The sequence below is a fragment of the Anomaloglossus baeobatrachus genome, chromosome 7 (genome assembly GCF_048569485.1).
Source record: "Anomaloglossus baeobatrachus isolate aAnoBae1 chromosome 7, aAnoBae1.hap1, whole genome shotgun sequence".
In the NCBI taxonomy this organism is placed as follows: Eukaryota; Metazoa; Chordata; class Amphibia; order Anura; family Aromobatidae; genus Anomaloglossus; species Anomaloglossus baeobatrachus.
Window position 1 is genome coordinate 215,846,935 of NC_134359.1, and position 17,938 is coordinate 215,864,872.

At 44.0% G+C, this 17,938-nt stretch overlaps 1 protein-coding gene across 1 annotated transcript in view; it reads left to right on the forward strand.

The window, feature by feature from the left end:
* METTL22 (methyltransferase 22, Kin17 lysine) overlaps positions 1–17,938 on the forward strand; it is a 285,223-nt gene that overhangs the window by 22,910 nt on the left and 244,375 nt on the right. The window contains exon 3 of the mRNA XM_075317898.1: positions 890–1,207. Coding sequence (XP_075174013.1) covers positions 890–1,207 — 318 coding nt within the window. The remainder of the gene's footprint in view (positions 1–889; positions 1,208–17,938) is intronic.

Consider the following 17,938-nt stretch of genomic DNA (forward strand, 5'->3'; position numbering starts at 1 on the left):
GAAGTCCTGCTGCTTAAACAAGCATAGCAAATAAACAACAGACCAGACCTTGACAAGAAAGGCATCCCTGAATTCTCTGTGTCAACCCTTGCAGCATGCTGGCTTCAGCTTACAAAACAAAAACCTGCTGATAGATTCCATTTAAAGGGAACCTGTCACCAGATTTGGGGCCTATGAGCTGCGGCCACCACCAGTGGGTTCATGTATACAGTATTCTAACATCCTGTATATAAGAGCCCAGGCCGCTGTGTAGAACGTAAAAAACAGTTTATAATACTTACCTAAATGGTTGGTGTGCAGCAGATGGGTCAGATGGGTGTCTCCGTTCTCCGGTACCGGCGCCTCCTCTTTTGGCCATCTTTGTCTTCCTTCTTCTGAAGCTAGTGTGGATGATGCGTCCTAAATCATCCACACAAGCAGACACTGGGGTCCTGCGCAGGCACACTTTGATCTGCCCTGACCAAGGTAGATCGGAAAGTGTTGTAGTGCGCCTGCGCGGAATCTCAATGCTGGCTATTGTGGATGACGTAGGACGCGTCATCCACACTAGCTTCAGACGGAGGACAAAGATGGCCGAAAGAGGAGACACCGCACCCGGAGAACAGAGACATTCATCCGACCAGTCTGCTCCGCATCGACCGTTTAGGTGAGTATTATAAAGTGATTTTTACGTTCTACACAGCGGCCTCGGCTCTTATAGACGGAACGTTAGAATGCTGTATATAAGAGTTCACTGGTGGTGGCCGCAGCTTATAGGCCCCAAATCTGGTGACAGGTTCCCTTTAAGGAAAAAACATACAAAAGCTTGATCTCCGCCCCATATGAACGTTATTTCCGCCTCCATTAAATAATTGATTTCAGTGTAAATTTATTCCTTTTTTCCTTTCAGTTTTCCAAACACAATTTAAGATCCTATGGAAAAAAAATACTGTAGAAATTGCAAGTGATAAGGAAGAAAACCGCATAGATGGTGAAAATAAATCCTTGGTCTCTAGAGAGGCAGCTTCACATGATGTGCAGGAATTAGAAGCTCTGCTTGATGATGATGGAGACTTGGAAGTCCAGAGAAGACCACCATCTGCTGCCGACAGACCTGAATCACCAGATTGTGTTCGCGATGTTGTGTGTCCAACTATTCTTACAATAGGGAGTGAAGAAAACTACGAGGAAGAGGCTACATGTAATACTGAAGATGTGGTTAAAATAGGTAAGGTGTGAATACATATATACATTCTCCTTTGTGACACCTAATATATATTACTTTGAAGGGGTTATCCAGTTTGCAAAACCATTTTGATCCATCGTAGCTAATGTTGAACAATAATCACTACTGCATTATTTAAAAGGAATCTTTCACCAGGTTTTCCCACCTTATCTTAGAGCAGCATAATGTAGGGGCAGAGATCCTGATTCCAGCTATGTGTTACTTACTGGGTTGCTTAGTGTAGTTTTGATAAAATCACTGTTTAATCAGCAGAAGGTTACCATTAGAGCACTACTCAGCCTGCTGCCAGGTAGTCCTGCATATTCATGAGCTGTGTATAACCTCTGCCTCACCACTGATTGGCAGCTTTCTGTGTACATCTCCAGAAGAGATTTTATCTCCAGTGATTTTATCAAAATGACAGCAAACAACTCAGTAAGTGACACATCACTGGAATCAAGTTGTCTGTCTCTACGTTATGCTGCTCTTAGATGGGGGAGCAGAATCTTGGCAATAGATTCCCTTTAGTAAGTGACGGGTCATACTTGAAATTCATGTCATTAGGCTGTCTGGCTTTGAGTTCAGGTAGTCAAAATACCTCTTAGGCCTCTTTCACACGTCCTTGTCTCCGGTACGTGTTTGGTCCCTTTCCTCACGTACCAGAGACACGGGCACACGTAAACCCATTAAAATCAATGGGTCTGCGCTCACGTGCGTGTTCTTTCATGGACCGTGTGTATGTGTGGAGCATACGTGTGTCCGTGTGCTCCACACGTCAATATGTCTGTTTTTCTCCGGCACCACGGGTGTCACAAACGGACCACACAGAGGTGTTCCGTGTGACACGCGCAGGAGAAAACACACGTGTTTGAGAAAAAAAAACCCAAAACTTTACTCACCTTCTCCAGCCCTGCTGTTTCTGCCGCTGCTGTCACTTTCTTCCAACCGCCGCTCATTATGCTCATTGCATATTCACTTCACTGCGGCCGGAAGCAGCAGCAGCGGGGAGTCTGCAGGACCAGAGACCGAAGATCAGCACCACGGACAGCGACGCCAGGGACCCGTGAGTAGAAAGTTCCCGTTCTCCGTGTGTTATCACGGATAACACACGGAGAACACACATGTGCCATAAAAATGGCACACAGGACAATACGCACCTTTGACACATCCGTGAAAAACGTGCGTGATTTTCACGAACGTGTGAAAGAGGACTTGGAAGTAGCTGTCTTTTCCAGTCTTCCCCTCTACAGTGCCTACAAGTAGTATTCAACCCCCTGCAGATTTAGCAGGTTTGATAAGATGCAAATAAGTTAGAGCCTGCAAACTTCAAACAAGAGCAGGATTTATTAACAGATGCATAAATCTTACAAACCAACAAGTTATGTTGCTCAGTTAAATTTTAATAAATTTTCAACATAAAAGTGTGGGTCAATTATTATTCAACCCCTAGGTTTAATATTTTGTGGAATAACCGTTGTTTGCAATTACAGCTAATAATCGTCTTTTATAAGACCTGATCAGGCCGGCACAGGTCTCTGGAGTTATCTTGGCCCACTCCTCCATGCAGATCTTCTCCAAGTTATCTAGGTTCTTTGGGTGTCTCATGTGGACTTTAATCTTGAGCTCCTTCCACAAGTTTTCAATTGGGTTAAGGTCAGGAGACTGACTAGGCCACTGCAACACCTTGATTTTTTCCCTCTTGAACCAGGCCTTGGTTTTCTTGGCTGTGTGCTTTGGGTCGTTGTCTTATTGGAAGATGAAATGACGACCCATCTTAAGATCCTTGATGGAGGAGCGGAGGTTCTTGGCCAAAATCTCCAGGTAGGCTGTGCTATCCATCTTCCCATGGATGCGGACCAGATGGCCAGGCCCCTTGGCTGAGAAACAGCCCCACAGCATGATGCTGCCACCACCATGCTTGACTGTAGGGATGGTATTCTTGGTGTCGTATGCAGTGCCATCCAGTCTCCAAACGTCACGTGTGTGGTTGGCACCAAAGATCTCGATCTTGGTCTCATCAGACCAGAGAACCTTGAACCAGTCTGTCTCAGAGTCCTCCAAGTGATCATGAGCAAACTGTAGACGAGCCTTGACATGACGCTTTGAAAGTAAAGGTACCTTACGGGCTCGTCTGGAACGGAGACCATTGTGGTGGAGTACGTTACTTATGGTATTGACTGAAACCAATGTCCCCACTGCCATGAGATCTTCCCTGAGCTCCTTCCTTGTTGTCCTTGGGTTAGCCTTGACTCTTCGGACAAGCCTGGCCTCGGCACGGGTGGAAACTTTCAAAGGCTGTCCAGGCCGTGGAAGGCTAACAGTAGTTCCATAAGCCTTCCACTTCCGGATGATGCTCCCAACAGTGGAGACAGGTAGGCCCAACTCCTTGGAAAGGGTTTTGTACCCCTTGCCAGCCTTGTGACCCTCCACGATCTTGTCTCTGATGGCCTTGGAATGCTCCTTTGTCTTTCCCATGTTGACCAAGTATGAGTGCTGTTCACAAGTTTGGGGAGGGTCTTAATTAGTCAGAAAAGGCTGGAAAAGGGATAATTAATCCAAACATGTGAAGCTCATTGTTCTTTGTGCCTGAAATACTTCTTAATACTTTAGGGGAACCAAACAGAATTCTTGTGGTTTGAGGGGTTGAATAATAAATGACACTCTGAATAAACTTTTCACAATTTAAAAAAAAAATAAAAAAAAGAAATAACATTCTTTTTTGCTGCAGAGCATTTAACACTTCCAGGCTGATCTACAGTCCAAATGTCACAATGCCAAGTTAATTCCGAATGTGTAAACCTGCTAAATCTGCAGGGGGTTGAATACTACTTGTAGGCACTGTATGTGGCTGGTTAACCTTTTTGATTCTGTAAAATATAAGGCACCCTATTCAGGAGCAGTTACACATATTGTGGAACAATAAAACACATATAGAATGTCTTGTCTTTTACAGCATTGAACAGGTTAATGACGCACAAGAAGGGCGAGAGTGGTGAAGATCTTTTTACTTTTTAATCTCTTCTCACCGTGGCTAATATCTGTGGATTTTATTTTTTCCTCCCCTTCTTCCAAGAGCCATAACTTTTTTTTTTCTTTTTATTTTTCCATTTACATAGCTGTATGAGAGCTTGTTTTTTTAGTGACGAGTTGTATTTTTGAATGATGCCATTCCTATTATCATGTGGAAATGCTTTGAAAGTGCGAAAAAAGCACAATTCAGCAATTGTTTTTTGGATTTTTTTTTATTTACATCGTTCACATTACATTAACCTATTTATGACACGTGACGTACTGGGTACGTCATGGAACGTGTCAGGTTAATCCCTGCTGCGGGCAGCAGGTAGCGATCGCTGCACATGTCAGCTGGTTTGAACAGCTGACATGTGCGGCTATCAGGCACGAGTGGATTCACTACCCATTCGTGCCTGTTAACCCCTTACAGCGCACTGTGAAAATGTCACAGTGCGCTGTACATGCCGGCCGCAGTAAACATTCACTTACCCAGCGCCATCAGAAGTAATGTGATGTGATCATGTGGATCCTATGGTTGTCATGGTAGCACAGAGGGCCATGTGATGACTCTTGTAGCTATCATGAGTAAGTTCCTCTCACAGGCGGCAGAGCGCCAGGTGTGAGAGAACAGCAGCTTTTCTGCTGATCTGAGCTGTGCTGATCTGATCTACAGGAAAGAATGAGCGATCAGACTTGCTGATCCTTATAGCCCCCTAGGAGGACTAGTAAAATTTAAAAAAAAACAAACAAAAAAAAAAAACAAAACAAAAAAACCCCTAAAAGTTCAAATCACCCCCCCATTTAACCCATTGAAAATTAAAGGGTTAAAAAAAATACACATTTGTTATCGCTGTGTTCAGAAATGCCTGATCTATCAAAATATCAAATCAATTAATCTGATCGTTAAACTGAGTAGCGGCAAAAAAAAAATCTAAAACGACAAAAATACGTTTTTTGGTTGCCTCATATTTTGCGCAAGTTGCGATAACAGGCGATGAAAATGTAGCATCTGTGCAAAAATAGTATCATTAAACTTGTCAGCTCGAGACGCAAAAAATAAGCCATCACTGAGCCATAAATCCTGAAAAATAAGAATGCTACGGATCGCAGAAGATGCCACAAAAAATGCGCTTTTGTTTGGGACAAACTTGTGAATTTTTTTTTAACCCCTTAGATAAACCTATACATATTTGGTGTCTACGAACTCATACCGACCTGAGGCATCACACTGACACATCAGTTTTACCATATAGTGAATAAAATATCCCAAAAACTATCGGGCAGTCGCACTTTTTTTTTGCAATTTTTTCACACTTGGAATGTTTTTGCTGTTTTCCAGTACACTATATGGTACAAGTAATGGTATTATTCAGAAGCACAACTCGTGCTGAAAAAAATAAGCTCTTATATGGCAAGATTGACAGAAAAATAAAAAGTTACGGCTCTCGGAAGAACGGGAGCGAAAAAAAATGGAAAATCACTCGGGGATGAAGCGTTAAAAATGACCTGGCAATATGATTGTTGAGGTTTGTACGATTACACAGATGCCATAAATTGCATAGTTCCTGATTATTAATTAACCCCTTCAGTACCTTGCAATTTTCCATTTTTGCTCTTTAGTTTTTTTCTTCTCCACTTCCAAGAACCATAACTTATATTTGTTTCTTATTTTTTAGCCCCCATAACCTTATGAGGGCTGTTTTTTTGTGGGATGAGATGTATTTTGAATTACACTATTCATTTTATCATGCAATGCACTAGAAAATGGGGAAAAGAATCCATTGAAATTGCAATTCCACAATTTTTTTACCATGTTGACTATATTACAAGTACACAGATACCAAACCTATGTTTTTTTGTTTTATTTTCTTCATATTTTTTTTAAAACATATCTTTGTACTGTATCTAACCCTTTAACGACCACAGATATGTAGTGATGGGTGAACCTGAACTGTAAAGTTCGGGGTCCATACCGGAAACCTAGTGTGCGTGCAGAGATCCCCGAACACAGTCTTCTCAGGGAAGTTCGGGTTCGTTCACCCAGATAAAAGAAAAAACAAAACTGCCATCTCCAAGATTACAGAAGATCTTAATCTGAAAGATCCAAGACCTGCAGGCATCAAGAGTAATATCCTCATTTCCAATCCTAGAATAGAGCAAGGGCCATTATTCTTGCCTATTTCTGAAAAGAAAGAGTGAGCTACAGAATCATCATAACTTTAAAAACTCCCTTATAATTATATCATCTACAGAAGGTTCAAAATGAAATCTATAAGATCCACGGTCCCACTAATAGGCAGACATTATGCCAACTATTGACCTCCAGGATGCCTGTTATCACGTGCCCATACATCCAGCTTATCAGAAATTCCCAAGATTTGCGGTCATGCAAGGATAAGAAATTCTTCATTTTCAAATCAATGTCCTTCCTTTCGTGATCACTTAAGCCTTAAGCTATTCAAATGTTTATGAATTTAATGGAAAAGGTAATAGCATTCATCAGGAAGCTAGACGTTTGCATCATCCCTTATTTGGAATATTTTTTTTTTTGTTAAATTACGACTCCCTCTATTTCACATCTCAGAGATCATATCCAGTTGACAATTCAGACCCTAAAATCTCTTTGGGTTGGTTAGTAAATGAAGAAAAATCATACTTGACTCCTTCCACCCAGAAGGTCTTCTTAGGGATTGCCCTATGTTCTCAAGAACAGACCACTTCTCTTCCAGTACCCAAACCAATATAGTTAAGAGCCAAAATATATACTGTTAGTGACCAGAAGACTGTCTTTAGAAGATTTGCAATGTCAGTCCAAGGGTCCATGACATCATGCTTCCAGGCAGTTTCTTGGGCTCAGGCCCATACAAGAGTCTTCCAAAATGTCATTCTTTCATGCTGGGATAGATCTCCAGGTTTGCTCAGTAGAAGGATCCACTTACCTTATCATGTAAAGGCCTCACTCGGCTTGTGGCTCAGCACAGAGAATCTGGTGAAAGAAACATACTAAGCCCCCGTCACATTTAACGACTTTCCAGCGATCCCGACAACGATACGACCTGATAAGGATCGCTGGTAAGTCGCTACGTGGTCGCTGGTTAGATGTCAAACAGTCAGATCTTCCCAACGATGCAGCAATGATACAGCGACCGTAGCGACCTGTATAACAATCTCGATGGTCGTTGGGACCCGTACGTGGCTGTACATGTCTGAGCTCTGAGTCGTCAATGAGGTCGTTGGTAAGGCGTCAAACACACCAATGCATCCTGCCCAGCAGGACCTCAGCGATCAAAAAATGGTCCAGGCTATTCCGACACGACCAGCGATCTCACAGCAGGGGCCTGGTTGCTGCTATGTGTCAAACGTAGCAAGATCGCTGTTGAGTTCGTTGTTGCGTCACAGAATCTGTGACTCAGCAGCGATGTCGCTATGTGTGAAGGTACCTTTAAGCGGACTTTACACGCTACGATATATCTAACGAGATGTCGGCGGGGTCACGTCGTAAGTGACGCACATCCGGCATCGTTAGTGATATCGTAGCGTGTGACAGCTATGAACGAGCTGAAATACTCACCTTCTCATTCATCGTTGACACGTCGCTCATTTTCTAAAAATCGAACGTCCGGTTGTTCAATGTTGCCGAGGAAGCACACATCACTCCGTGTGACACCCCGGGAACGATGAACTGCAGCTTACCTGCATCTTGCCGCCAATGCGGAAGGAGGGAGGTGGGCGGGATGTTTACGTGTCGCTCATCTCCGCCCCTCCGCTTTTATAGGCCGGCCGCTGTGTGACGTCGCTGTGACGCCGAACGTCCCTCCCCCTTTGGGAAGTGGATGTTCGCCGCCCACAGCGAAGTCGTTCGGAAGGTAAGTACGTGTGACGGGGGTTACAGCATTGTGCGACACGGGCAAGAAATTGCCCGTGCCGCACAAGCGATGGGGGCGGGTGCGATCGCACGAGAATATCTACACGTGTAAAGCAGGCTTTAGTTTCAAAATCCCCTATCAGTAACAACAAATTCCAGCAAGAAGGGTTAGGGATCAGTTATGTCTCAGCTGGCCAAGGTTTCTGGCCAGAAGACATGGATGGGCATTATTCACACTTTACAAAGTTCAGATCAGTAGAAGTCCTTAAATAAACAAAATTTTTACTGCCAGAAACCCATGTCAGGATCTATTCAGGCAATATGACCACAGTGGCTCACCTAAAACATCAAGAGAGCACAAGATACAGGAACCTATGGGAAATGTCAGCAAGGATCTTTTGTTGGACGGAAGATTACCTCCAGTCCTTATCTGCCCGTCACCTAAAAAAAGGTTCCAATAATATTCAAGCAAACTTCCTAAGCAGAACAGATATTCAATTGGGAGAATGGAGCCTGAATACTGATGCTTCCAGATGCTAACTAAAAAATGGAGTTAAGCCCCTTTCACACATCAGTTTTTTGTCATCAGTCATAAACCGTCAAATTTGAAAAAAAAGGATCCAGCGACTGATTCCGCTGAATCTGTTTTTTTCTCATTGATTTGTATTAGCGACGGATTGCGATAGATGGCCTCACGTTTCATCCGTTCGGATCCGTTGAAAAATGTTTGTCCGTCGGACGGAGATAACGTCCACAGTAACGTTTTTTTGTGTAAATCGAAAAAACGGACAGCGACGGATCCGTCGTTTAGTAGAATGGAAGCCTATGGGCGCAGGATCCGTTGTCATTCGTCAAATGACAGAATCTGGCGATGGATTCCGTTTTTTTTAACTGAGTATGCTTCAATTAATATTTAGCCCCCAGCTAGTCGGATCCGTCGAAAAACAGATACGTCGCACCAGTTTAGCCACAATCTGCGACGGATCTGTCAATCCGTCGAGAAAACGGATTGTGACTGATGGCAAAAAACTGATGTGTGAAAGGGGCCTTATCCAGAAATAGAGCTTTTTTGAGAGTCATCAAAACACGAAAGTAGATTTATATTTCTCCCTGAATCTAAATGATTCCTAGACCAAGGTAGATGTGTTTGCTAAACCTTGGAAGTTCAGGCTGGTGAGGAGAGTTGGTGAGATACAAGCCCTATCTGAGATTCCTAGAAGATATGGTGGTACTCCATCAAACCCCATCCTTCCTGCTCAAAGTAGCAACAGATTTCTATATGTCCCAAGAAATAATCCTCCCTTCCTTTTGTCAAGACCAACAGGAAACAGAGAAGATAAATTTCATTAGTTGGATGCCCGAAGGACTATTCTCTACTACCAGGAGAATACACAGTCTTGTGGAGAGGATCAGAACGTTTTTGTGCAGTATTGTGTAACAAATAAGGGCAAGAAAGCTTCCAGAAGCACTCTGGCAAATTGTATTAAGAAAGTGCTAGTGGAATCCTATAGAAATCATCAAGATTGGTCTCCTCCAGTATCACTAAAAGCTCATTCCACAAGACCTATGTCTATATCGTGGGCTGAAAGGGCAAGTGCATCCATCAAGGGGATCTGCAGAGACGCAACCTGGTCCTCGGTCCATACCTTTTCTAAGCACTATAGATTAGATTTGATGTCTGTAAAATATTTAGTCGTTGGGAGGAAAGTCCTCCAGGCAATTGTCCCCCCTAGAATTCTTGGGTATTTCTCTTGTGGTGCTGTTGTGGAGGGGATTAAAGAAAATTGAATTACACATACCAGTTATTCAGTTTCTAAGAACCCTCCATATTAGCATGGGCAGTTTTTCCTTTTTTTGTTCTTGATGGCCATTTGATTCCTTCTTGTTAAATAAATTTTAGAAGCATTCACACCAGTGTGGTTCTTCATAAAAACACTGAGGATGGAGAGAGGAGAGGACTATTTAACCTCTTTGTGTTTCCTGTTCCTAATTGGATGGGGAGGCAACCTTCTGGGGTGCTGTCGTGGAGGGTTCTTAGAAACCGAATTACTGGAAAGTCTAATTCTATTGTCCCACATTCCTCCACTTGTGACCACAAGTAGTCTGAGTGACATCAATGCTGATCATGCGGTTCAGCTCATTCAGTCTCTGCCTGAACCTCACAGTGGGCGGTCATGTTCTATGGCCGCTCAGTGTGAATTTAGGTGTAACAGAGATGGAATCGTCGTGGGACCTTGTGTGGATTACGTCGGACCTGCAGGGGTGTTTTGAGGTTAATAAAGTGGTGAAAGAGGGTACTGTTTTTCTTTTATTTCAAATAAAGAATTTTTGGGGTGTTTGTGTTTATTTCTTTTCACTTACAGATTAATAATGAGAGGGGTTTCGTAGACACCTCTTATTACTAATCTAGGGCTTAGTGGCAGCTGATCAACCCCTTATTACTGCGTTTGCCACTGCACCAGGGCAATCGGGGAGAGCTGGGTAAAGCGCTTGCTTCTTGCTTATTTTCTTTAATTTTCCATTTTTTTTCTTTTTTATTTCTCCAGTGTTGGATCCGGATCATTAGCTGGAATTCCCTGAGAATTCTGGGTCCGCGTCCGGCACTTGGCCACATTTGAAACTGCGCGGATCCGGACTTTTACAGTTTGGATCCACCCATCTCTAGTTCTGGCTCCTTAGCATATGGCAGAATAATTTTACATAGTTCTACCGCACTTAAATGCTCACAGAACAATTAATGATTGTCTTGGGTACAGTCTGACATTTTTCTCGCAGCACATGTCCATTTTACACAGGACAATGTGCTGCCGAGAATAATTTATTTTTTTTTTTTTAACAGCACTTAAAAATCATTGCACCCGATGGCGCATTTTGCTTGACCCCCCTTGATCAACACAGTGGTCAATGCAACTGTTTTGTGGTCCTGCAGCTTAGGCTAATATTGTATGTGTAATGATTTGCCACATTATTTATTATTCCAATTAAATTACTGTGGTTTTTCAATAACGTAATGTCCAACCAACAGTTGCAACAATGATGTAACATGGGAAGAAACTCCTACATATTCTTTCACTTGTAAGATCCAGTTTCTTCTGCTCATCTGGTTTTCCTTGATGTGTTCGGTCTCTGGAGGTCTTCACTTACAATATGCATAATGATATCTGAGTTAGGAACACATAATTGGCGCAGCTTCCCGGAACATGAAGGTAATCGAACTAAAAAATGTGCGTCTATATTTAGTACCAGGATATATGGAGCTTGAGACTAGTGATACTCTACCCTTCCAAGAAGAAGCAAGACTATATATTGATGAATCAGCTGTTGTCTTAAAACAAATCAAAGTTCGAACAAAGGTTTTTTTTTTTTGTTGAGTTAGGCTGCTTTCACACTACGTTTTTTTTAACATCCGTCATGAACGTTTTTTTAACGCAAAAACGTATCCAGTGCAAATGAGTTTTCATTTCAATGCATTTGCAATGGACTCGCGTCAACATGCGTTCACCTGCGTTTGCGTGCGTTATAGTAAGGATCCAGCGACTTGCAGTTTTTTAACTTTTTTCAAAAACGCTACTTGTAGCGTTTTTGAGCTGTGTCCAAACTCTGCAAATTGCTGGATTCTGACTAAACAGCATGCAAACGCAGGTGAACGCTGGCATGCTGATAGACAGGATCCTGCTTGCTCTACTGAGCATGCACAGAAACCAGCCTCGGGTGATCCGTCCCTCTTTGTCTCTCTCCACCTCCCTCCCTCCCTCCCTCCCTCTCCCTCTCTCCCTCTCTCCCTCTCTCTCCACCTCCCTCCCTCCCCCTCCCTCTCTCCACCTCCCTCCCTCCCCCTCCCTCTCTCCACTCTCCCCCGCCTGAGAGCGGAAGAGCGGAGGACGCTCGTAACCAAGGTAAATATCGGGTAACTGCGGTCTTAGTTACCCGATGTTTACGTTGGTTACGTGTGCAGGGAGCAGCAGCTGGCTCCTAGCAGCTGCAGACGCTCGTAACCAATGTAAATATCGGGTATCCAAGCAAGTTACCCGATGTTTACCTTGGTTACGAGCCTCCGAAGCCGGCTCCCAGTCTATCACATTCAGTTCCACTGACTCCCGATCACATGACTCCAATGCCCACCCATAAACTTAAAGTGACAGGATCCTGCAAAATAACATATGCGTTTGCATGCGATTTTTTGCTGTAAAAGCAGGATCCACTTTTGCAGCAAAAAAACGTTCATGACGCATGTTAAAAAAACGCAGTGTGAAAGCAGCCTTACCCCAACAAGCTCCATGGAGCTATTCAATGAACTTGGACCAAAATGATTTAAAAAAGGAGACTGTTACACACTACACTGCTAAGATATGTGAAACAATGAATATGGGAATATAGACATGCGTTACTGCTGTGAAAAAAACATGTAAAAATTGAGATACTTAGCACACAATAATGGCCAGCTTTTTGTGAGCCCAACAGCCAGTGGCAAAGCGACCTCTTTTGTTGGGTGCCTATCAATCTAAGGCTGGTTTCAGACGTCCGTGTTTCAGGTACGTGTGACATCCGTATTTAACACGGATGCCACACATACCCATGTTATTCTATGATGTTCCTCACACGTCCGTGGTTGCACACGGACCATATGACCTCTCATGACCCTGCACGCAGGCATGTCCGTTTTTTCTCCAGCAGCACAGGTGTCACACGGGTCGCGCACTGATGTGATCCGTGTGACATCAGTGTGACACGTACCGGAGAAAACACGGGTCTTTTTAATAAAAAGATTTTCTACATTTACCTGTATCCAGCGGTGCTGTCTCCGGCTCCTGACCCCCGCTCATTATACTTACTGAATATTCAGTGCCCTGTGGAGCTGGAGCGGCGCTGCGTGAGTATAGTGTGGGTTCAGTGTAAACATGCATGTGCGCTATGTGTGTTTATGTGCTCGGTGTATCCATGTGTGTCTGCTATGTGTGTATACATATGTGTGTATATGTGCTCATTGTATATGTGTGTGTGTGTAGTGAGAACCTGGAATCCGGAATATCGCGGGGACTGCATTGGGAACTCATCACAGTTCCCAATGAACTCTGATGAACCCGTGAAGCTGTAGCGCGGGTTTTGCAGGGGTCATCAGGATGTCTTCAGAGTTCATTGGGAACTCCAATGACCTCCTGGATGTCACTGTGCTTGCAAAATACTCACCTGTCCCCGCGATGCTGTCCTCGGCGGTGCTGTATGCAGCGATGTCCCCGCGATGCTCCAGCTTCCAGGTCTTGAGTGCGGTGAATAATCGATGAATATAATGAGCGGGGGGTCAGGAGCGGGAGGCAGCAGAGCCGAAGAAAGCAGGTAAATATGTAAAATCTTTTTATTTCACAGACCCGTGTTTTTCTCCTGTCACACGTATGCAAACATGGATGTCACACGTGAGACACATGTATGACCAAAACCATGCATGTGACTAGTACCTGATTAAACATGGACGTCTGAAACCGGCCTACTACCTTTTCTTTGGGTTAAAAAATCATACAATTTATGGGCGAATAGGAACCTGCAAATGAAGAATTAAAATCGCCTAAAGGCCACTTTACACGCTGCGATATCGGTACCGATATCGCTAGCGTGGGTACCCGCCCCCATCGGTTGTGCGACACTGGCAAATCGCTGCCCGTGGCGCACAACATTGCCCGGACCCGTCACACTACTTACCTGCTCAGCGACGTCGCTGTCACCGGTGAACCGCCTCCTTTCTAAGGACTAAGCGGCCGCCCAATCAAAGCGGAGGGGTGGAGATGAGCGGGACGTAACATTCCGCCCCCCTCATTCCTTCCACATTGAGGGTGACGGCAGGTAAGGTGAGGTTCCTCGCGATGTGTGCTGCCGCAGGAGCGACGAACTACATCGTACACGCTGCAGCAGCGATATTTGAGAAGTGACCCCCATGTCAACGAGGAGCGATTTTGGACGTTTTTGTAACGATCCAAAATCGCTCCTAGGAGTCACACACAACGAGATCTCTACAGCGGCCGGATGTGCGTCACAAAATCCGTGACCCAAACGAGATCGCTGTAGCGTGTAAAGCCCGCTTAAGGCTGAAGAGCAGGAGTGCTCAATCAGAAGGCACGAAAATGAGACAGATCAGATTTTAGTGTTATTGGAAATAAATTTAATTTTGAGGCGGGACAAACACTATTTATCGCTCACGTTGAATACTGCAAAAAAACAACGACAAAAAATACAATACCAGAACTGCTGTTGTTTGTTCATAACACCTCACAAAAAAAAAATAATAGAGGGATCTTAAAGTTTTACGAATGTAAATCACATAAAAAAAGTTGCGTCTCTCTGAACATGATGCAAAGTATTATATATTTCCGTTAAAAAGTAGTTTTCTTGTGCAAAAGAAGCAAAACATAATGGGAACCTGTCCGGTCCTATATGCCCTCTAAACTAGCAGCACGGACGTGTGGGCCAATAGTCCCCTGCCTACCCATCCTGTCTAATAATATTGTGTAAAAGCAAAGTTTAAAAAAAAGAATTTAATAGTTACACTTTCCTTATGGTAATTAGGGCTGTAACTAGTCGCAAGTAGAGATGAGCGATCCTGCCAAGGATCTGATCAGTTCAGGATCGCTGAACCCACCTGAGATCGCCAATTGGATGAGCGATCCTAGCCGATCCGATTGTCCATCCTAGCTAAATTCATTAAATTCAATGGGAGGCAAAAGTGGTATGCTGTAAAATGGTGTAGGGGGTCAGGAAAAGAAAGAAAATAAAAAAAAGGGTTAAAGCAGTACATACTTACCAAGTCTCCCCGCGGCTGCAGTGCTACTTCTGGGTCCACTAGTTATCCCTCATACATATTCACTGCTTTCTCCGCCCACCGGCTGCAGTCAGACTATATCCCCACCCTCTCTAACAGCATTATACTGCTCGTTTAAAATAAATTAAAAAACAATGTAAAAAAATGCCTTGAGGTACCCCTATATATTGATACCAACACAGATAAAGCATACAGCTACAGACTGCAGCCCCGAGCCGTGCGCTTATCTTAATTGTGCACCACCGGCATCTGTGGCTGCTGTTGGACCATCCACCCTCTGAGACAGTGTCTGTGATTGGTTGGAATCATAATCCACATGGGATCCCACGACGATTCTAGCTCTGCTACATCTGAAGGCAGCGCACATGTCCATAGAATATGACTGCCTGCTGTTAGCTTCAGGCAGAGACTGAGCTTCAGCGATGAGCGGTAACGACACACAGGTTAGCTGCTGTTACAGCTGGAGGATCCCACAACCCTCCACCTGTGACTGCAGGTAAAGTGACCTCAAGGGAACCTTAATGAATTCAGTGACCTCACCTCAGAAGATTACCTGCAGTCACAAATGGAGGGCCTCCACAGATGGTGGGAACCTCCAGCTGTGACCGCAACTAATCTGAGCTCATCGCTGCAGCTCAGTCTCTGCCTGAAGCTAACAGTAGGAAGTCATGTTCTATGGACATGTGCGCTGCCTTTGTGGGTTTGGGGGTTAATAAAGTGGTGAAAGAAGATGGTTTTTTTTGTATTTTATTTCAAATAAAGGATTTTTTATTGTTTGTGTTTATTTCTTTTAACATAGAGATTAGTAATGTGGCGGGGTCTCGTAGACCCATCCCATTACTGATCTAGGGCTTAGTGGGAGAGGTGGGCTGCCATCAAACCCTTATTACCCTGATTGCCACCGCATCAGGGCAATAGGGAAGAGTCAAGTAAAGTTCCGGTATTGCCACATTAAATGCATGCGACAATCCTGGGAGGCTGCAGGCTGCTATTTTTAGGCTGGTGGGCAATAACCATGGGTCTCCCCAGCCTGAGAATACCAGCTCCCAGCTGTCAGGCTTTATCTTGGCTGGGTATCAAAATTAGAGGGGACCACATGCCGTTTTTTTAAAAATTATTTATTTAAATATTTTTCTTGAGGAACCACATGTAGCTTTTTATTTTGGTACACAGTTAAGATAAGCACATGGCTGGGGGCTGAAATCTGTAGCTGTATGCTTTATCTGTGTTGGTATCAATATGTAGGAAGACCTCACGGCATTTTTTTACATTTTTTTATTTATTTTACACCAGCAGTATAATACTGTCAGAGAAGGTGGGGACATGGTCTGACTGCAGCCGGTGGGCGGGGAAAGCAGTGAATATGTATGAGGGATAATTATTGGCCCTGGAAGTAGCGATGCATCCTCGTGGAGACTCGGTAAGTATGTACTGCTCTAACCCTTTTGCTTCCTTTTTTTTTTTATTTTTACAGTGGCCAATTACAGCCATGCCAATACATGACATGATTGTGGTGGGCAGTGAGATAATAGTTTTTGCAATCCAATTATTTACTGATCTTTGGCAACATCGCCGTCTTTTGCGGTAAATGTTCGAATGTCCAATCCTATCCGGCCAAATATCGTACGATTTTAACATTTTATGATCTCTGCCTATCAGGACTGCTGATCTTTGGTCTCAAGGGCGTTGGTTCGCTCCAACTAGTCTGCATTCTTTCCATGTTATCATGCCCCTGTCGGTGTGATAACATGATTACCATGAGCAGATGTCACTGCTAGCTTATGGAACTCTCACGCATGTGCGCGTCTCATTCCTGCAGTGTCGCCTGGCCTTTGTAGCCGAGTGTTTTGCTTCCTGCCTTCGGAGGCGCATTGCACATGATCGGAAGTGCAGGAAACTTCGGATCATGCGCAATGCGCTTGTGAAGCCGACAAACGTACACCCAACTCCAGAGGTCAAGTGACACAGAGTGAATGAGCCGCGCACATGCGTGAGAGTTCCATAAGCTAGCGGTGACATCTGCTCATGGAAATCATGTTATCACTCACACAAGGGCGTGATAACACGGAAAGAGGGCAGACTAGTGAGGGTGAAACAACGCCCTTGCAAGTAGTCATAGCCTTAATAAGCATAGGGAAAACCTAACTTATAAATCCTTTTTCTTTAATATTGCTTTTACGCAATATTATTAGACAGGGATGGTTAGGCAGGGATTTTTGGCCCACACCAGTCCCTGCTGCTAGGCTAGAGGGCATATGGGCCCTGAAGGTTCCCTTCAAATTCACATAAGATCTGTGGTTTGTCTTCCATGATGTTTGGAACAACCTCAATGCTGTGTTCCTTTAAAAACAGTGTGCATGTGTACCTAGAAGAATTGATGCTTTGATGCTGTTTTGAGGTCAAAGGGCCACACTATATATTGATTTGATTCTGATTTATCTTTTTTTCATTCACTTAGCTTGTTTATCAATTAAGGAAAATGGAATTAAGGCAATATCCGCAAGCTGCAGTTTGTTAACAACAAAACTGCACCTTATGGCAGAAATGCGCACCTTGTGCATTTTAGATGGATTTTTGCTGTGTTTTTGACCCATGCGTTATCTTTTTTTGTGAAAGCAATGGCTGAAAGGGCTAAAAAAAAATGCTGGAGAAAAATGTACAAAGAATTGACATACTGCAGTTTTTCAGTAACCCAAAACTGCAGGAAAAAAAACCCCCAACGTGCGCACAGCATTTCTGAGTTCTCATAGACTTTGCTGGGAGAAGGAAAAACATGCAGATTTGGGCAACAAACTACATTGAAAAACACAGCGTGTGCATGGGGCCTAAGGGGTACTTTGCACACTACGACATCACAAGCCGATGCTTGCGATGCCGAGCGCGATAGTCCTCGCCTCCGTCGCAGCAGCGATATCTTGTGATTGCTGCCGTAGTGAACATTATCGCTACGGCAGCTTCACACGCACTTACCTGCCCTGCGACGTCGCTCTGGCTGGCGACCTGCCTCCTTCCTAAGGGGGCGGGTTGTGCGGCGTCACAGCGACGTCAC